The sequence below is a fragment of the Protomyctophum parallelum genome (assembly GCF_964188405.1).
Source record: "Protomyctophum parallelum genome assembly, chromosome: 12".
Taxonomy (NCBI): Eukaryota; Metazoa; Chordata; class Actinopteri; order Myctophiformes; family Myctophidae; genus Protomyctophum; species Protomyctophum parallelum.
The window spans coordinates 29783382-29804952 of record NC_139712.1 but is presented as its reverse complement, the minus strand read 5'-3'; the positions used below and the strand labels follow the sequence as shown (position 1 = coordinate 29804952).

At 44.1% G+C, this 21571-nt stretch overlaps 3 protein-coding genes across 5 annotated transcripts in view; 2 read left to right on the top strand and 1 right to left on the bottom strand.

Moving 5' to 3' along the window:
• Nucleotides 1–21571, top strand: part of LOC310867949 (uncharacterized protein) — a 241974-nt gene that overhangs the window by 30531 nt on the left and 189872 nt on the right. The window lies entirely within an intron of this gene.
• The window catches only part of chpf2 (chondroitin polymerizing factor 2), a 131243-nt gene that overhangs the window by 75383 nt on the left and 34289 nt on the right, over nucleotides 1–21571 (top strand). The window lies entirely within an intron of this gene.
• Nucleotides 912–15749, bottom strand: kif9 (kinesin family member 9). 3 transcript variants are annotated; one of them, XM_083778406.1, is made up of 21 exons: nucleotides 15645–15749; nucleotides 14948–15048; nucleotides 14370–14535; nucleotides 13426–13532; nucleotides 12894–13133; nucleotides 12117–12200; nucleotides 11664–11756; nucleotides 11370–11517; nucleotides 10842–10906; nucleotides 10448–10525; nucleotides 9777–9845; nucleotides 9181–9288; nucleotides 8603–8658; nucleotides 8245–8332; nucleotides 7825–7970; nucleotides 6968–7135; nucleotides 6438–6649; nucleotides 4313–4492; nucleotides 2898–3016; nucleotides 1945–2049; nucleotides 912–1270 (listed from the first exon to the last, which is right to left on the bottom strand). In XM_083778406.1, the coding sequence occupies exons 2-21, from the start codon at nucleotides 15041–15043 to the stop codon at nucleotides 1175–1177; spliced, it is 2424 nt and encodes an 807-aa protein (XP_083634532.1). In that variant the 5' UTR covers nucleotides 15044–15048; nucleotides 15645–15749; the 3' UTR covers nucleotides 912–1174. The 3 variants fall into 3 exon arrangements, with proteins under 3 accessions (XP_083634532.1, XP_083634533.1, XP_083634534.1); XM_083778407.1 differs by having other exon boundaries at nucleotides 6438–6646; XM_083778408.1 differs by having other exon boundaries at nucleotides 6968–7129.

Below are 21571 nucleotides of genomic sequence, written 5' to 3'. Positions count from 1 at the left end.
TCACGATACATAATGGGCTTTCAGTTGTCGTCTGTCTTGACTTGTCATCCTGCTGTGGTTGGTAACTTGGTTGTAAGTGAGTGATTGAGGAATATTGAAACCATAATTCCTCATTTAATAACAGCATCAGCTCATTTCAACTGGCCAGAGGAGCTGGCCTGTGAAGTCTTAAGTTAACACGTCAGGGTTCCAGCCATTTACATTACCATGAGTCACCTCAAACCTTTGAAGCCTAGCAGTAGCTGTAAACCTGATTACATATCTTTTGTAACATGTGAAGACCCAGACTGGGTTTATCCTGCTTCAACTTATGATGTTTATTCTGATTCTGATTCCTGAATCATAGGAATTGCAAAGGATTGTTTCTGTGCATAAAGCTGGACACTATATGTGACTTTCCTAGGCTGGATTTTCGGTGGTGAGGTGACCACCGCTCCGGTGGTGAGCTGACCACCGGAGCTGAAATAACGTTGAGCGGTGGTGAGTAAAAACAGAGCGAAGGGCTGGAGCGGTGCCGGTGGTTTGCTCTTCACCGCGGCGCGTGACGTCATGTTGTAGTTCGGTGGTCACCTAACCACCGAAAATCCAGACTATGTATGAGCCTTAATAGAGCTTGCTCGGGGGATAAATTGAATCAGGTCAAAAAAGGTGGCTGCCAGAATTGGGTTCTGTAGCTGTGTTATAACGTGAGAAAGCCCTGCCCGTGCTACTACCAACAGCCGGCAGGTTAAAACGAGCGCTCCCTAGGAAATGGTCTCCAACAAACACAGGACGGTGAATGTGTACACTACAACCAAGATGTCTATTTTGTGGTTCAGGAATAATACATTACATACCCATTTACTATTTTATTGTTGCATTGTGTATTTTGTTTATTGATCAAATTATTGTGATCAAATTAAGTTCAAAAACAAAATTGAGGTTTATTTAAAAAACTAAATAATAACATCTTATCTTATTATCAAAATAATAATTATCTGAGAATAACAATAGTAGGCCTACTGCTGTACCCACATACATGTATAATGATGATTACATTTGCATATGTCAATCCAGAATCTGATGAAATGGTATGAAAACAAAATAGGTCCATCATTTAGGGACCTTTTATTGATGTTCGCTTGCAGGTTTTTGCATGGGTGTCATAGTAGTTCAGCTGCACACAGATCTGTCTTTAAGTGACAGGGAGAATTGGAGGCAGTCTTTTGTGTCCGGAACCCCTGGATGAGCTCCGTAGTACTGGAGACCGAGATAAGGCTCTGTTGTATCGCTGTAGAGACAATAAGACTTTAGGAACAGACCTACAGTATTAGCTGAATTTCTTCTATGCCGATAATTGTACCAATCAGGAGATATGCTCCACCCATTATAATGCGTTTTAAAGTTAAAGATAGGATAAGTGATATATTTTGGTCAACATAACTATATTCTGATAGTAATCATTGTTATAGTCTCCAGCTGTTTAATAAACAGAGAATACAGTTTCAGCCAGGTGGGTTGAAACATTTCAGCCAGTCAGGAAAAAGTACCCATTTATCAGTTTCAAATTTCTAGTTTTCCAGTTCCAATTTTGTCTGCTCATCACTTCCAATTTCACTTGTTTAATCTGTATTCTGTACAAGTTCTCTCTCCTGATTGGATATAGGCATCCCAACCTGAAAATGCATTTTCTGTTTAATAAAGAGCAGGAGAGACGTTACTGCAATGCAGCAATGACATGAGTACTATCAAATATGTATTTAAACAAAAAACGTATTGGATACACTTATTTTTACAAAAAATATATCACTTAAATACACTACCTTTAAAACATTGTTTTTGGTGTGTACGGTCTTTTGATTATGTATAAACCTGTGTGGAATGGTATGGACCACTAATGTGATATGACATAAATTATTCAGTATTATTACAGGTTAGTAGATTTGAGAAGGAGGCGCCACCCACCCGTTGCACGGTGTTGTGGTGAGCATTATAGAAGGACACGGCGCTAGGACTGTCTGCCATCACTTCACACTGCAGCCGCTCAAAGTGATCATGGTCGTCCTCCTCCTGAGAACACAGGACAATCTCAGTAAATCATTCGTCTTGCAAATTGTGCCTGAGTTAAGTTTCCAGGACACTTAAGGACAGCATCCACTGCTTCGCGGTGTAGTATAATGCATTTCTGTCAGGTGGAAATGCTTAATTCCCAGCTGGGTGGGTTTATAGATGGCTTCGAGACTCAGAGGAAGAAGTGATTTGAAATCCCTTCAGTTCATGTCCTATCAGAAGAATTATGGCAATAGCATCATCATGTTCATGTTAGTGTACTGTAAATTCAACATCGCCATATACTGTAGCTTCACCTGAGCCAGATAAACCACATAATTACATTAATAAATCCAGATTTGGATAAACCTTTTTTTTTTTTTTTTAAGATATTTTTTTTGTGGCTTACGTCTTTATTGATTTTTTAAGGGATAGAGATGGGGGGATGACATGCGGTAAAGGCCGTGTCGGGTCCGGGAGTCGAACCCGCGGCACACCGCGACTGGATCACCAGTCCGGTGCCCAGACCGTTACGCTACGGCCTGGGCCAACCTTGCATTATTTACCGGTATGTCCACTCCACTGGTATAAAGATATGCATATTGTCTCTGTCGAGTGGAAACCTCATATGTTCCTTTTCAGGTTTCAAATTGAAGTATCTTGTCATTGAAGTATCTTGTCACACAAGATACTTTTGTGTGACACTGTAGTAGTGTAGTGTATGATCAAGTAGAGCGCTAATTAACGAAAAAACACAAAAAGTTAAAATATGGAGATAAGAGGATTCTGCCTAACAGCATCACGATATGCATCACTGTTACATATTATATATGGCTTCAGTCCCTCAGGTTTAAGTACAGCAAACTCACCAGAGCCAGGGCTCTGTCCACAGGTATGAGTCCAGGCTGGATGGGGCCTCCTCCTGTCCTAAGCACAGCATGCACCCCCTCAGACAGTAGGAAGCATTCATTGTACCAACTTTCAAAGTCTGAAACACATGCGGGAAAAAAGGTAGTAGAATGCAAAATAAATGATGTTTATGAAGGTATTATCATTCTAAACTACATACAGCCGGCCTCGGACCACTTGAGGAAATCACAGATTTGAGGCTTTAACCTTTGCTTTTATGACATCTCTGAGACCATTCATGTCTTATGGAAGATGCTTCTAAACACGTATTCAATTGCTAGTTTGACCACTTCAAATACTCTTCAATCTTAACGAATAACCGAACATAGCCGATCTACAAGCTTGTAGATCTGCTATCTTCTGTGTGCACTGCACAATTGCTGGTCTGGACAGGAACAAACTGTAGGTTGAAAAGGCCCTCAGCTTTGAACTCGATAGAATCTGCACCTGGCTCGCTGATAACAAATTATCTTTACACCTGGGAAAAACTGTATCCATTCTCTTTGGATCAAATAGTAATCTCAGCAAGGCAGATGGCTTAGAGTGGGTGACAATATTATTACACGAAAAGATGAGATTACCTGCCTAGGTTCCATCCTGGAGGCAAATCTTTCCGGTGATAAAATGGCCATCAACGTAATCAAAAAAGTCAACCAAAGAACAAGATTCCTATACAGGATGTCCCTCACTGGTCAACAAAAAAACTTTGAAGACCCTATAGGAGCCCTCGTACAAGGTTTCTTCGACTATGCATGCACCTCTTGGACGGTACCACAGCACCTCTAAGGCCCTTAAAACAAGACTCCAGACTTCCCAAAACAAACTGGTCAGGCTACTACTTGGCCTCACTCCCCGAACCCACCTCACCCCTGCCCACTTTGGCAGGCTGGAATGGCTTAGGGTTGATGACAGAGTACAGCATCTTGCAATGGGTCTGGTCCACAAGATTCGATACACCACCGGCACCAAGATACCCATGTACCTGTCTAAATACTTCCTTTAATGTCAACGAAGTCCACACCCACAACACCAGAGGAAGTTCAACAAACCATGCGCAACCCAGATTCGGCACAAACAAGGGACTAAATTAATTTCACTCCTATGCCATCAAAATGTGGAATGCCCTACCAACAGTCATTAAGACATGCGAATCCCGTGACTCCTTCATAACTGCTCTCAAAGGGCACCTATGGACGGCTGCAATTCGAAAGCCCCGGTAAATCTGAATCCCCCACCCACCCCTTTTTCCCCTCACTGTATGTTTTTTCCCCCTTTTTACCTCTTCTATGATGATTTCCTGTTTTTGGCCATATAGAAGTGTATACTGTATTTGTACGTCTCTAAATGTTTGTGTTGGAACCAGGTTTGAACTGACCGGTGAGTAGGCGCACCCTGCACTGGTCCACCAGATGTCTGCAGTAGTTCACCTCCGTCTTGGTGGAGCACAGCTCCTCGAACCTCTGACGGTACTCAGACTTCAGCTCTCTGAGACGCAGCATCAGGGTCACCTCTGGCTCGTCCAGCACCAGGTCCCCTTCTTCACTCACAAACTGACCTACACACACACGCATGCACGCACGCACGCACGCACGCACGCACGCACGCACGCACGCACGCACGCACGCACGCACGCACGCACACGCACACACACACACACACACACACACACACACACACACACACACACACACACACACACACACACACACACACACACACACACACACACACACTCTCTCTCTTGTTATATGCCTGTTTGTCAGTGTGTTTATTTGTAAAATATTCAGTAGAGTCAGGGATGATAGCATAAGATAAGAGAGAAGCGATCCTATTAATTATCACAGGTGCAAACAGTATTGTAGGAGCAGCAGGTGTGTGGTTGCAGTAGTACTGTATGTTATTGGCATCTAGACGTGAATATCTCTGCTGTCGGGAAGAAACCACCTAACTCCAGGAAATGAAGAAAACCTTATATTTTGAAAACAAAGCAATACTGCCCCATCAAAGTTGCTGTTGTGACTTTATATATTATATATTGTTGTTTTTTGTACTGTATTGCAGGGGTTCTCGCTGGAAAATGGAAATTAAGAGTTTACATAGAGCACATAGTTTCAGTATTTATTTATGATGTATTTTCTCTATTATTAATGTTATTGTAGTTATTGTATTGGGAGTGGGGAGGGGAGCGGGGGCATGGCCAAAGCATTTCCAGGGGTCACCAGCCACAAACGTTGAGAACCCCTGCTGTATTGTACATAGGCACCGGAGAGGGAGTCATTTGGGTCTGAATGTCCCCGCACAATTGGGGATCTGACTATAGTCCAAGAGGAAAATTAGCAAGAGAGGCCAACTTTTCTTTACTTCCCGTATCTGTGTGAGGTGGGCGGTAACATTATTAGGAGACGGAAAGAATGTTGGAGTCTATTCATTTCCAATGGGAGAGTGAACGTGAACACAGCTTCTGAATACTGGACCCAATCATCACAAGGCACACAATATTTACAAGATATTCATACTAAAATGGCTTCTTTTAGCGAGACAAATCAGGAGAAAATCTATATTAATGACATTTCTTTATCCCAGCAACAAACTCTCGCGAGATTTTCTCTCTGTCCATCTGCAATTTGACGGACAACACATAGGGTGCTCTGGCCCCATATTTAAGATGACAATATGTGAATATGAATGGAAAGTGAAATTAAATGTGTGTTCCAATGCTTAATAATATAATTTTCCGTAACTTAGACTCTTGGTTAATGGGGGCTGATTTGGGAAATGGTATAATCATGACATTTGCCATATAATGCTCAATGCTCGTCCACGTGACTTGACATTGTCAGTGTTGTTGTCAGCCTGGGAGAGGGGGGGGGGGGTCGGGGAGAAGCAAACCACCTACTATATTTAGGAGACCATTTGTAGGCGTTGTGTACCATTTCGCCTCTGGTGGCTCCAATGAAGGTCAGCCATCTTCATACATAGACCATCTTTGCTATAGTCTATCTATTTATTTATTTATTTTCCCCGCCTACCGCTGCATGCTTGCCTCTCACCGCAATATTTTTTTAAGATTAGTTTTGGGGCTTTTTTATGCCTTTATTGATAGAGAAGAGTAAAAGACAGGAAAGGAGGAGAGAGATGGGGAGTGACACGCGGCAAAGGCAGTCGGGATCGGGAGTCGAATCCGCTGCACGCCGTCCAGCTGGCTTGGCAGCCTAGGTGCCCAGACGGTTGAGCTAACGCCGTTCAGGCCCGCAATGACCATTCTGGCTATATAGCCTATACCCTACGACGTGCAGTAACTGCAGTTGCGCTCTAGTCTGAGTAGTCTCAACTCTCAATCTCGAATATTGTCCCCGCACTTTTTACGTCCCGATGTGCCACAAGTATTGTATGCTGCTGGTCCTTGTCTCTGAGACAATGTTCTAATTCTCAGAAGTAAATAAAGTACTGTTGAACCTTGAACTCCTGTAATGAAACAAGGACACTAAAGTGTGAAGTACTTTGAGACGCTCTCCAGTCGTTGTATTGTCGAATGGACAGTGCCGTGCGGTCAATCTCTCTCTTGGCCACGTTGACCTCGTCGGTGAGCTGTCGGAGGCGGCTGCGGCGCTCCACCAGCCGGGCCTTGTTCTCCTTCAGCAGGCGGTTGAGCTCGCTGCCCTGCTCCGCCTTGAAATCCTCAAAGGCCTCGGCTTTGGGTGGAGGGGAGCTACTGTAGGAGGAGAGCACACATGCAGCGGATTATATAGGCTTAGGATGTGAATCATAAGGATGTTCGCCCTAACGCCCTTATAATAAACCCCATCCGTGACCCGGTATGCTGCATTGGTCCAAAGTCTCATAATAATGCAAAGAGTTAATGCAACCCCGCCCCTCATTCATGCATCTATCCCACTCCCAGTAAGCAGATAGGTCCAATCCATAAACCATAACCATAACCATATCAGTCAGTCAGTCAGTCAGTCAGTCAGTCAGTCGCACACGCATGCACAGTCGTACACGCGCACACACACGCACACACAACTCCTACTCAGGGCCGGTGGGGTGTGGTTCCTGTGTGTCCTGGCTCTCCGTATCAGCTTCACGGCTCTGCTGTTCTTTCGCATGTGTGTGGGCGGGACTCTGCATGGATGTGGGAACCACCTCCACTGATGCTTCCAAAACAGGGCCTCCCTCTGCTGCCTGTTTCTTGCTTTGGCTAGTCAATCGAACAGTCACAAGAGAATGGAGTATGAATTATACTTAAATACTTAAATGTATCCTTGGATGCAACGCGTTGTGAACTTGAAGATATCATACGACAGTGTCCTACGACAGAGCATACATATACATTAGGTAGGATCATGTTTTTGTATTAACCACTTGAACCCTATAGCATCCCTATTCTGAGGAGAACGCTGGCCAAAAATAGCAGATCTACAAGCTCATAACGCCTCGCGCTGCAAGGCATTGTGCAGAGCTTGTAGATCGGCTATTTTCGGCAGAAGTTTGGTGTGTAGAGGGAGAGGGAAAGAAGGACAGACTAAGTACAGAGTGAAAGGTAAAGTTTACTAAGTATTGATAGTTAAGCGGTTAAATGTCTGAAATATGAATCCAACACAACGCTGTGTTGTCAATAACCTGGTAAGTAAACCACCACGGTCGTAGAAATCACATTTAATTTTATTTTGAAATCAAAGACCATGGTGGTTTACCAGACTAGTCAATCAAGTATATTTATGAAACCTAGGGAAGAGGTTTAATCTGCAACACAATGTGTTCACATTACAGTGTATAGTGGGGGTCCCTGCTTTATATTTCTCTCAACTAAGGAATCATTGGCCTGAAAAACGTTGAAGATCCCTGCACTAGAATGTTTCCCTCTCGATTCCCCAACCTGTTAATCACCTTGTCGTGACTGCTGCGTCCTTGGTCTTCTTGGCTTTGACGTTTCCCACAGATGGGGGGCGACTGTGTCTCTCCAATGGCACCGCCACCCCTACCCCAAAGCCACTGCTCTGCAGCTTCCCCACGCCGCCTTTGGACTCCCACAGCTGGAAATAATTTATGGGATTGGCATCCAGTCAATGTGATGAACACTATTAGTGCCTCATGGTCAGCCCATGTCAGTAAATAGAATAAAATGGGATGCATTCATGCTAAATCAATGGGGGGGCCCTTTGGGCCTCTCCTATATGCTGTCTCCCTCTCACCTTTCCTTCTATTCTGTTCCCTCTCAATGAAGAGAACAATGCAATGAGGAGTCAACCACCCATTATCCTTAAAAAACAACCTTGATGTTTATCGGTGAATTGATCATTGACTGACCTTGTCCTTGTCAGCACCTGCACTCTCGTCTTCCTCCACCAAGTTGTGGGATTGATGTAGCAGATCTCTCACTCTCTGCTCCTGTTCCCTGGTCGTGTGTGTGTGCACGCACACGCACACGCACACACACACGCACACACACACACACACACACACACACACACACACACACACACACACACACACACACACACACACACACACACACACACACACACACACACACACACACACACACACACACACACACACACACACACAAATACCTAGTCTAGCCAATATTTTTGCCCAGAATTCTGAATGTGAATAAGTCATGTTTTTGAATGTGAAGTGAACTGTTGGTTTGGAGCACACTCACTGCACAGCGAGTCGGAACTGGACAAACACTTCATGGAGCTGTCTGACACTTATTATCTGTGATTCCATGTGAAGACAAAAGATGAACATTGGAAGGATGTGAAGACAGTAGAAACTATAGTTAGTATTAAAGGGTAAGTCAATGGGGAACATATTTTGAATTATCAAACAACTATTTTTTAAATTCTCGCCCACCTTTGGAGTTACATCATGGCAAGGTAACTATAGTCTACACAACCCAAACCTCTACCAAAGTGGTCCAGGTGTTATTTTGTGCAAAAGTGCATTATTGGCTATTTCCCCTACCATAAGACCTCAATGGGGGTTGGGATTTTGTGCTAATTCGCTTATTTCCATCGAAATAAGTAGTAAAGTGTGCCACTTGGGATACTATTTACATTATGAAGAGAGGATATATACAAAATAAACTGTATTTTTGAGCGATGGAAATAAGCGAATTAGCACAACATCCCGCCCCATTCAATTCAATGCAAGAAAAGAAAGCCTTTTAGTATGCAATTCTCCTTTAAGTATATGAGACAAGTTGATGACAGTGGTGGATGTCATGTGCTCTCTCACACTGATCTCCTCCAGGCTTCCCTCCTCTAGGTATCTCTGCACCTGGCTGCGGCTCTCGGCTACCTGGGCCTCGGACATCGTGTCGTGGGGCGTGCCGGGGTGGTTGGCCTGGTGAAGGGTTCACAGTTACACACTGGGCATGTCAGCGTTTCAAATAATTATTCAATTAACTCAAATGTTCGAGTTAATGAATAAGCCGAAACTAGGGGCCGGGACCCCCTGGGGGTTCCCAAATGTTTTGGGACGTCCCCAGATGATTAGCTTAATGACATGTGCAACTTTAAACAAACCAACATACAGTATAAGTGTATAGGCTACTTGGTATTTTCACATTTCTAAAGTGACAATTTGAGGACTTTTAATAACTATAAATAATAATAAAATAAAACAATTGCGAGACATTGTGTGAGCTTGTAGATCGCCTATTTATCTGTAGCCTCGTGTAGACATATCTGTGGAACTGAGTCAAACAAAATGTAAAGCCTCAACTCCTACAATTCCAAGTGCTTGTCAAGGTGGGGGTTCCCGGGGGGGGGGGGGGGGGGGGGGGTCACGGCCTGAAACGTTTGGGAACCCTTGGGATAAGCAACACTCACCAGAGTATTCTGTATAGACAGCTTCTGTTTCAGCATTTGAACCTCCTTCTGAAGTGTCTTGATCTGAAGCTAAACACAATCATATATATTCAATCATGTTACGTTTCCATGTTGATATGCCCCTCTCTGCTCTGTACTTGGCACACATGGCACACATTGATCTCTGTACAACACTCTCGGGAGACTATAGTCTCTCGAGACAGACTGTTGAGGACGCTGGTTTTTCCTTTGTTTTGCCAATGGGTTCCCAGATTGGTACAAATCTAATGCCAACTGCACCAACAATATGGTCAATGCCACTATGACATCATCGTGTCAGTATATGTGTGTACAGCAACCTGAACGTGCCCAGGAGGTTTAAAGTGTTAAAGTGTTAAAGTGTTAGACAAAGTTATCACCGTGAGTATCTTTGGTCTACAAATCCTTTGTTAATCTAAAATCCACATGGTTGTCTGCAGGTATATGTTCTTCATTCGTTTTCATTGTTTTTACACACTATATGCACGTTTTCCCTGAACTGACTCAAACGCTCAAACTTATGTTTGATACATTTTCTTATTACATCCATGTTATGAAAACAATGTTAAATGACAGTTGCTTCAATGAAATATAATTGATTTAAGCTCATTAATCATTAATTAATGACATTTGAAAGTTTAAAAAGTCCTCACCGCTGGGTCTAAGTGTTCGTTAACAGCTGGGTCACTCTGGACGCGCTTCATTCTACTGGCAAAACGCAGAGTGGAAAGCTGCAAAGAGCACATTCATGACCACCACCATGGTCACTCATGTATGGTTGAAACAAAATTGTCGATAAAAAAGACCCCCACTCCGTTTTTCAGTGGTTCTCAACCTGTGTGTTGGCACCCCTAGATGACAGTAAAGTGACATTTTAAGGACTTTTAATACCAAATATCTAAAAATAAAAAGGGGGGAAATAAATGGGAAAAAAGACCATTACTGCATCAAAAGTAATTAACAAACGAATATGATTCTTTTGGGGGTCCCGGCCTGAAAAGGTTGAAAACCACTGTTTTACATCACACTGTATTTCCCAATACTTACTGTCTCTTCAATCTGTGCTGCTTCCCCATATATGTTGGCCACAAGTACAGTGTTGCAGTTCCCACCTACAGAGAAATAGTGGGTCATATATGTAACAGAGCTGTTAATTAATTACCCATAGCTGAGTGCTATGCTACTGAAATAGCAGAATTGTGTCTAATATTGTTGTGAATAATTCAGGTCTGAATAGAAAAAACTAATTTGCTGTCGGCCTCACTATATGATAGAATTGAAAACTGAAAACACATTCCTATTGTCAGTGGAGAATTTGGTGAAGCTGCCAACCTTACCCTAGCCTGGGATCAAAACCATTTTCGGGTTTCTGATCCGGTCTGGAGCGGAAATAACATTTTGGTATAATAACTGGTTCACATTGTGTGTGGAACAAAACGGAACACACCACCAGAACCCAATTGTTTTCCCTTTTTTCTCAGTTTTAGAATGAATATCAGGCTTTCCTCCGTGGTGGAAAGCCTGGTGATGCCTGGAAATAAAACGTCTGGGTTTCCGAGGCTAGGTTAACCTTACCCAGTGAGTCTTTGAGGGCGTGTGTCAGCTTGCTTTGTCTGAAGGGAACGTGGTCCCTGTGGTGGTCTGCTAGGGCCAAGATGGTCTGCTCCAGGAAGGACAGAGACCTGTTGATGTACATGGCCTCCCTCACCACCTGACCCTCAGACTGCAAAGGGAGGAGGGAGGGACACAGCTTGAAACAACGTTGTTTGATTTGAAGTGGGGTTTTCAAAGAGTGCAATGTTTTTGTCTAAAGATGAGTTCCACTCACAGTTTAGCATAAAAGACAGCTATATAAATGTATAAACTTACCCCAGTCTTACCCAGCCTTTCAGAACCTGCCAGGTCCACCAGATTCAGCTTTGAGGAGACGTACTTGGCATCGGACAGAATGTGGGAGCGAGACTGTGCAACATTGGAAACAACTCCCTATTAACTATATTCAATAGCACTCAATAGTCAGATATCGGCCCAGGCCGTAGCGTAACGGTCTGGGCACCGGACTGGTGATCCAGTCGCGGTGTGCCGCGGGTTCGACTCCCGGACCCGACACGGCCTTTACCGCATGTCATCCCCCCATCTCTCTCCCGTTTCCTGTCAGCCTACTTTCTATCCCTTAAAAAATCAATAAAGGCGTAAGCCGCAAAAAAATATCTTAAAATAAAAAATAAAAAAAAGTCAGATATCAAGTACCTTTTAACCAAATGAATTATCTCAGTAGGTACAGTATAGTGAAGATCATGCAGTTAACGACAGGTGTATTACCTCAATATGCACAGTGAAGATGCAGTGAGACCTGGAGGAATTCTTGTTCAGGGCATGAGCTCCGATGATGCGGTTCATCTCTCCCTGAGAGAACGTTTGAGAGTCATTTTGACATTCAACTAACGCAACAAATATTTAAGCTAACAGCTCTCCCACACATCTTCAGGAATAACTATTTTGTATTAGATAAGATAAGGCAAAACCGATAATAAGTAATAATTGAATTACAAGCTCCAAAGGTAGGCTATACCTCAAAATCACTGGTTCAAGGACCCCCAAATGTCTTATGGCATGGCCAGACTAATATCACTGAGGAGAGGACTGTGAGTTCTCTCAAAAGCTCTCATACTAGAGTTATTAAAATGTTATAAAATGAATATGCATGTACCTGTACCTAGAGTGCCGCAGTCCCGCCCCCTTTCATGATGACGAGCAAGACGATCCGAGTTGGCTTTGACCGAGGCTTACAGGTCTTTACTCTTTAAATAAATACTTTATGAAACGTATATGGGAAAGATTAATTGGAAATTGTCGTCCGGGCCGCTCGTCGGACTGTCGGACTGTAACGCTCTATATGCTGCCCATCTGAAAATAAATTTGTGGCAGGCACTGCAAGATTTGCCCCACGTGCAACGTGTTGCGAGCAAGGCAATTTCAAATAAAATTCAAATTAATAGCCATGCGGGGTCCATGTACGTTCTGGCAGTTGGTTTTCCCTTTTGAAACCACAATGAAAAAAAAAACACAGCAAACAACACAACACAACACAACACAAACCTCAAACAGCAGGTTGAAGGCCTCCTCTTCAGAGTGGACAGGGTGCAGAGACAGACCTCTAATGGAGACCCCTCCTCCGCCTGTCTCCTCCACCACTGCCAGTGGTGCCCCTGTGGCCGGGCCTGGGCGACCCCGCACCGAGGAGGACAGCAGGTCCACCAGGGTCTCGTTGTAGATTTCCAGGAAGGACAGACGCACAGAAAAGGCGTGGTCAGACCGCCTCTGCACCTCCTGAAACACCTGAACGCAGAATGCGACAGAAGGGCAAAAGGCGAATTGTACATGGCAATGGCAGATGGAATAAATCATGAGAGAAAATACTGTGTGCCTCATGATGGTGTACTTGTGATTAAGATCCCTCTCTTTGGACATGTGTCTCCCTCAGTGGGGTTTCGTCTCAATTTGACAAAAAACAATGGAGAAACTGGACATTTTATTCTAGAGTCCAACATTTCTGTCTGGCTCTAGAATAGAGGACAGGAGAAAGATACCTCCTGAAGGGCCCGTGGAATAGAGGACAGGATAAAGATACCTCCTGAAGGGCCCGTGGAATGATGCCTCTTTGCTTGTAGGATTCTGTGGTTCCTGTTATAGTGTAGGTCTTCCCGGCACCCGTCTGCCCGAAGCACATCACAGTACCTAGACATGCAGGACAAAGCAAGACATTAATAACTTTATTTGATGGAATCACTTTCAGTATCTTAGGCGGCGGCGCAGTCACATACAGTATAAAGGTATAGAAGAAAGGTGTGTGTGTGTGTGTGTGTGTGTGTGTGTGTGTGTGTGTGTGTGTGTGTGTGTGTGTGTGTGCTTGTGCATGTATAAGTGTGAGAAAGAGAGTCTATGATCTAATCTAGCAAATCGCTAGTCGCAGCGCCAAACTCATGCAGCCAGTAAGCGAAGGAAACGTTTTTTTTTCCAAATCAACCTCATGACATGTGCCAGCCCACTTTATATTTCATACCGGTACTTACATAATTCTACTAGATCCACAGATTTGTTAAAAAAAAAAAAAAACTAAACTTTTAGTTTTCCTGGGATTCCTTGGATCATGACTCAATTCCTCATATGCCATGTAATTTCCGCCTAACTATATTTTCCACCATTTTGCATTTTCCTCATAACACAATTTTTGCTCCTGCTCCTACAGATTTTGTCCAAAACGCATAAAAACCACTACACATTAGCTCTGTAATATGATTAACATGTATGATAAATAGTTTTCACATCCCAGAGCAATTGCTTATAAATTGCCAAAATTCATGTACATTTTTTATCACAATGCAAAGCCAAACATGATTTCACTTAGACCCATAAGGGGCACCACAAGACAACAAATGGATGAGAGGATGAGCGAAGGGTGGACTATGTTTATTTATAACTGACTTACCTACTCTACTATTGTAGAGTAGGTATTCTACTATTCTACTATTGTAGAGTAGCTATTGATTGGAGGTATTCAAAAGACAGACATACCATTGTAGCCATCCAGTGCTCGCAAAACGACCCCTCTACCCACGCGGGCGTACACCTCCTCTTGGGACACATGATGCAGGACACCGTCCAACCGGAAAGACCTAGAGCTTAGCTGGTTGTTCACCGCCATCACTCTGCAGCCTTTCCTCTGGTAGACATTTAATGTCTGACAGAAGAAGGACAAGAAGACAATGAATAGCAACATTCATTTCAAAGAGCACTTTGGCTGACAACTTGGATTTGGTCCAATCCATTCCTGTCTTTCCAAGTGACTCACGCAAAGATATTAAAACTACTAACAAATCCTGCAGTCACTTGTTTTACATGAAGTGAAGATACCAAAACATATAGGAATAGATCATTAGGCTGCTGCTTCTTTATAGTTAAAGCTATACTAACTGTCACTGAGGTGATCAAACAAAATCTAACAATTTCAACAGCGGTGTTGCAGCGCATTAAACTTAACTTCACCTGGCTTGATCAAATGTTTTCAGTTATTGTTTCACTTTTTCTGCCTAATATTTTTTATGGTATCTTCTGAATCCACGTGAAACCATAGGTAGGCCTTCTGATCTCACCTGTCCATCAGGCAGGTATTCAATGAGATCTTGGGCAAACTTTGCCGTTGGTCTTGTGCGCACAAAGACGCTCACTCCGTTCCCACCAGCCTTCATATCGCCTCTATTTCTGCAAAATCATTAGGCCCTACAGGCAACATAATACTGTCATTTGTCATTACCTTTCAATTAAATTCAAATGAGCTATATTGGCATGAGAAAACATACGTTTACATTGCAAACGTGTGTGTCAAAATATAAGAAAAACTATTTTAGAAAATAAATGGGGAAAGTAGCCATTTATCAGCTTCATTCATCAGTGTTCCAGTTCCAATTTTGGAGGAATTTTGTCTGCTCATTTCTTTGTGTCATAAGTTACAATTACACTTCTGTATCCTGACTGAGTCTGACTGAGTTCTCTATCCTGATTGTACAGTAGCTATATATAAAACCTATAGGTATCCTGACCTGACAATGCTTTTTCTGTTGGAGAGCTGGGGAGTTACTGAACAAACACTCTATAGCAATGAGTAGATAGGCCTACTATCACAATAGGTTTTAACACTTATTTTAACCAAAGAAAATCACCCTACCTTTAAGGTAGCTATAGCAGCTCATGTTTACATGTGCAGTTCAGGAGGTCCCACAACACAATAATGGTTAGCCTATCATCATTTATCAACCACACTTATTTGAATGTAGCCTATAGGTAGAAGACTATTATTACCTGAACTTTACTCTTTCAGAAAAAATGCCATTGCGATTTCATTCAGCTTAAATATTAGCGGAGGCGATCAGATATCACCTGACGGCTGACAGCGCCACATCTCCCATTGCCATCTGACTCATCCTTATGTTGACATGTTGTCATGACAATGATGGTGACCTGACCCTTTCTGCAATGTAAATATAGGAACAAACATGCAGTAGCTTAAAATAAGAAGAAAAATAAGAAGTACATCAATAAATTAACAGCGAGATGATGCAAAAAGTTGGAATATTGTAGCATATTTACAACTACAAATATTTACAATTTATAACAATTTAATAATTATGGATGCGCTCATGTATCGGCCACATATCGGGCAGCGTCTAGTGAGCTAATCTAGTGAGCTAATTTAAGACTTCCGGTGGACGATCTCTTCAAAATAAGAGTAGGGGAGACTGGGGTAATGTGAGACACTTTTTACATTTGCTCCCCTGTAGGCGAGCTAAAATGATATATCAGTAAAATTTACACATTTCCTATTAATTTGGGATGTTTCCTAAAAATGGAAATGATCAGAATGTGTTCAAGCCAAATGGCAGTGAAAATATGATTGTTTTAAAAAAAAGTGTTCAGGTGTCTCACTTTACCCCAGGGCAGGGGTAAACTGAGACAGACCAGAAAAGTCAATGGGGTAAAGTGAACCAGCCAGGGGTAAAGTGATCCACTTACTTTTTTCACTTTAAAACTACCATAAAAACACTTGTTTTAACAGTTAGAACACTGACAGCTAGCTTGACAACCACACATTCCAGAACTAATGTCAGAGTAGTAACAGAATCATGGGAATTGGTCATTAAGCACATTTTTTTCTAATCACTTGAAAGTAAGTCTGAACACAATCAAAGACAACATTCTGTAATTAAAAAAGTTTTAATTAACATTCAAATGATTAGAACACAACACACATGCACACACCTCACATCTCTACAAAAAGCAACACTTGCAAAAATAGATAAACGTTTCTCTCGGTCGGAGTTTCCCCCCATTTAACCAATTAAGACCGGGAATGTATCTGTGTCACTTTAGCATAGTAGACAGCAATTGGGTTCAGAACACTTGACCCTTAGAGCAGGCTAGTAGGGGCTCAGCACCATCAGAACCAGCTAGAACAGTTACAGCTACAACTAGGCCTACTCTACATTCCAGCCCTGAAGGTTACAGTTTGTAAATACATCAACGATGTGATTATAATCCATTTCTAATGGATGAAGCCTTGGCCTGGAAGAGAGGTCATCAGGTGGTCTCCAAATGTCTTAGAGTGTTTCAACCCTCAACAACTACACTCTCCAGTTGGAAGGTCAGCAGTGATTTGGCCAAGTCACTGCCCCTCTCTTCCAGGCCCCCAGCTATAGACAAATCTGTGGAGGGGCGCCCCGGGCGCAGCCATCACCGAGGTGAAACCAGCTATAGCATTGGCCACACCCGGCCAACAGGGAACGCAGTGACCTTCTGGCCAGGTGCAGCAAACCAGTGCTGACCACACCCCAGCGACCACTTCGCCCAGGGAACCCCCCGCAGATCCGCCCACTGTCCTTTCTGTCATGCCTGAACCAACAGGAGGCTCCCTCGGCCTTGTGTGTTCTTGGGGGACTGCAGGCACTGAGGTCTCTAGGACTATGGTTTGCCTCATGCCTAGGGTTCTCCTACATCTCACCAGACTGTTCGTCTGTGCGGTGTGCATGTGTCCATCCTTGTTCAGTGTCCACACTTAGCCTTACTCTGGTGTATTTGAGTCAAAGAAGCCTTCTCTGAGTCGGTGTCAGTGTCATTGTTGTCGTTGAATCTGTCCTATCGAGTCTCCCTTCCTCCCCTCTTCTCGGGAGACTCTGGGGGTATTGCTTATTTGTACGTTCTGTAGCTTGCTTGGTGCCCTCTTGCGAGTGCTGCGACAGGGGTTGCTGGCCCCTGTTACCCCGCCAGTCTTTCCTGGAGGTCAGCTGTCTCTCCAGCGTCACTGACCTTCCTCGGTTGCCATCCAGACTTTCCTGGAAGTCACTGGTTTCCAAAGGTGAGGATTTGCTCTCTCTGTGTGGTTCCTCCACACTGTTTAGGTTGTGGCAGCTTCTTCACCACATCACATTTCAGAACATGTGCCACATCGTTTTCCTTTATAGCAAATGTGGGTCTCTCCCATGCTTTCGTGTTTCCCGGGATTGTTCTGATAATTTGTGTAATTGTGCATATATTTCTGGTGTATTATCTTCTTTTCTGCCTTGGCCTCAGCGGCTGCCTTTTCCATCTCCACAAGGGCGGTTCCACCCTAGGTTGTCTTTCTGGTGTATCTTGGCATTTTCTACAATGTTTATGACATAGAAAATAAAACATATGCAATGTAATATTAGATTAAAATATGTTTAAGACTGAACTTAACTTGTGCCTCATGGTGGGGTAATGTGAGACAGTGTCTCACTTTACCCCGGAGCATTTGTCTCACTTTACCCCACACCCACATTTTGGTAAACAGGACCTCTTTTAGCAATTCAGGCTAATCTTCAGCTAGCAGCAATCTCATGGATGTATATGATGGTAGTTCATCAACGTGTATGATTTAAGTTTTTCTACCTGAATTAATTTGCTTTGACACAACAGCTGATTATGTTGACGACAAGAAAATTTACTTTTACATGCAAAAAACATATTTTTGTGAAAAAAACATGCTTACCACAGCACAATAAGGTCCTCTTCTCCATGGCAGGTAGGAAATGGGAGGGGCTTCAACATATAATGGTCACATGGCACAAATGTGTTGTGGTCATGTGATACAGGGGGTGTCTCACATTACCCAGTGTCTCACATTACCCCAGTCTCCCCTACCCTCTAGAGTATTGAAAAAAAGTTTAATTTGCACATTAAAACTACAAATTAAGCATTTAAATGATGCTATATGATGCTATAAGACACACATTATGTTTCTGTGTAAGAATAAGTAATTAAATCCTTATAATAATAATAATAAAGTTATCTAAATGGATAAATGCTATTCACTGGAGTGCATGGACTTTATAAAGTGGACACTGGACAAAAGACGGCTCCGCAAGGCAACTATCTGGACATACCCACGCGTTCGGGGAGATGTCCTATACCACACCCCACTCTCCGCTAAGCGGGAGAGGTGTAAAATTCACAGCAGCAGACCTTCTACTGGGGTCAAGGGCCAAGGCTGACAAAAAGTACCGTTTCCGGACCCAGAATGGACACTGGACAAAAGACGGCTCCGCGAGGCAACTATCTGGACATACCCACGCGTTCGGGGAGATGTCCTGTACCACACCCCACTCTCCGCTAAGCGGGAGAGGTGTAAAATTCACAGCAGCAGACCTTCTACTGTGGTCAACGCTGAAAAAAGTACCGTTTCCGGACCCAGAATGGACACTGGACAAAGAGGCCTCCGCGAGGCAACTATCTGGACATACCCACGCGTTCGGGGAGATGTCCTCTACCACACCACACTCTCCGCTAAGCGGGAGAGGTGTAAAATTCACAGCAGCAGACCTTCTACTGGGGTCAATGCTGACAAAAAGTACCGTTTCCGGACCCAGAATGGACACTGGACAAAGAGGCCTCCGCGAGGCAACTATCTGGACATACCCACACGTTCGGGGAGATGTCCTCTACCACACCACACTCTCCGCTAAGCGGGAGAGGTGTAAAATTCACAGCAGCAGACCTTCTACTGGGGTCAAGGCTGACAAAAAGTACCGTTTCCGGACCCAGAATGGACACTGGACAAAAGACGGCTCCGCGAGGCAACTATCTGGACATACCCACGCGTTCGGGGAGATGTCCTGTACCACACCCCACTCTCCGCTAAGCGGGAGAGGTGTAAAATTCACAGCAGCAGACCTTCTACTGGGGTCAACGCTGAAAAAAGTACCGTTTCCGGACCCAGAATGGACACTGGACAAAGAGGCCTCCGCGAGGCAACTATCTGGACATACCCACACGTTCGGGGAGATGTCCTCTACCACACCACACTCTCCGCTAAGCGGGAGAGGTGTAAAATTCACAGCAGCAGACCTTCTACTGGGGTCAATGCTGACAAAAAGTACCGTTTCCGGACCCAGAATGGACACTGGACAAAGAGGCCTCCGCGAGGCAACTATCTGGACATACCCACGCGTTCGGGGAGATGTCCTCTACCACACCACACTCTCCGCTAAGCGGGAGAGGTGTAAAATTCACAGCAGCAGACCTTCTACTGGGGTCAATGCTGACAAAAAGTACCGTTTCCGGACCCAGAATGGACACTGGACAAAGAGGCCTCCGCGAGGCAACTATCTGGACATACCCACACGTTCGGGGAGATGTCCTCTACCACACCACACTCTCCGCTAAGCGGGAGAGGTGTAAAATTCACAGCAGCAGACCTTCTACTGGGGTCAAGGCTGACAAAAAGTACCGTTTCCGGACCCAGAATGGACACTGGACAAAAGACGGCTCCGCGAGGCAACTATCTGGACATACCCACGCGTTCGGGGAGATGTCCTGTACCACACCCCACTCTCCGCTAAGCGGGAGAGGTGTAAAATTCACAGCAGCAGACCTTCTACTGGGGTCAATGCTGACAAAAAGTACCGTTTCCGGACCCAGAATGGACACTGGACAAAGAGGCCTCCGCGAGGCAACTATCTGGACATACCCACACGTTCGGGGAGATGTCCTCTACCACACCACACTCTCCGCTAAGCGGGAGAGGTGTAAAATTCACAGCAGCAGACCTTCTACTGTGGTCAACGCTGAAAAAAGTACCGTTTCCGGACCCAGAATGGACACTGGACAAAGAGGCCTCCGCGAGGCAACTATCTGGACATACCCACACGTTCGGGGAGATGTCCTCTACCACACCACACTCTCCGCTAAGCGGGAGAGGTGTAAAATTCACAGCAGCAGACCTTCTACTGGGGTCAATGCTGACAAAAAGTACCGTTTCCGGACCCAGAATGGACACTGGACAAAGAGGCCTCCGCGAGGCAACTATCTGGACATACCCACGCGTTCGGGGAGATGTCCTCTACCACACCACACTCTCCGCTAAGCGGGAGAGGTGTAAAATTCACAGCAGCAGACCTTCTACTGGGGTCAATGCTGACAAAAAGTACCGTTTCCGGACCCAGAATGGACACTGGACAAAGAGGCCTCCGCGAGGCAACTATCTGGACATACCCACGTGTTCGGGGAGATGTCCTCTACCACACCCCACTCTCCGCTAAGCGAGGGAGGTGTAAAATTCACAGCAGCAGACCTTCTACTGGGGTCAACGCTCAAAAAAGTGCTGTGCCTTGGGGCATTGACATGAAATCACTTTCTCTACGCAAGCTAAGTCAGGTCAAGGAGTTACCTCTAGCTTTGGAATGGGTGTCACTTGTGTGCGTTGATTGCATCTGTCTGTGCATTTATGCATTTGTTTGTCCTGACGAAACTTGATTATTTCTCGACTGTTTATTTTCTCGTATGACACGACATAGAAACTACTTGTGACTACTGTCTTTGTGTGCTGTCGAGCGGATGTTCTTTGCATCAGCTCAAAGGTATAGCCTGCTGTGTCATTCGATTCATTTGTCCAGATATGCCATTTATGATCTTTAAGGATGTACAATGACGCATATGGTGGCCTGTCGAAAAATACACACATACTGGTCAAAGCATACTCATTTTGGTGGTACAGACAGGATAAATTGAACGTTTTTGGAATTTTTGTGCCAGCTCTTAACAGGAGAAGTAAGGTCTGTGGGCTGTTAATTACTTCATATGTTGATAAGCTCTTTTCCTGCTGACATGTTTCACATTGTTCAGATTGAGCAGGTAATATTTGTGCAATAGTGTCTAAGATGCCTTTTTGTGACACGTCAAGTGGCTGCACTATGAATTGTGACATG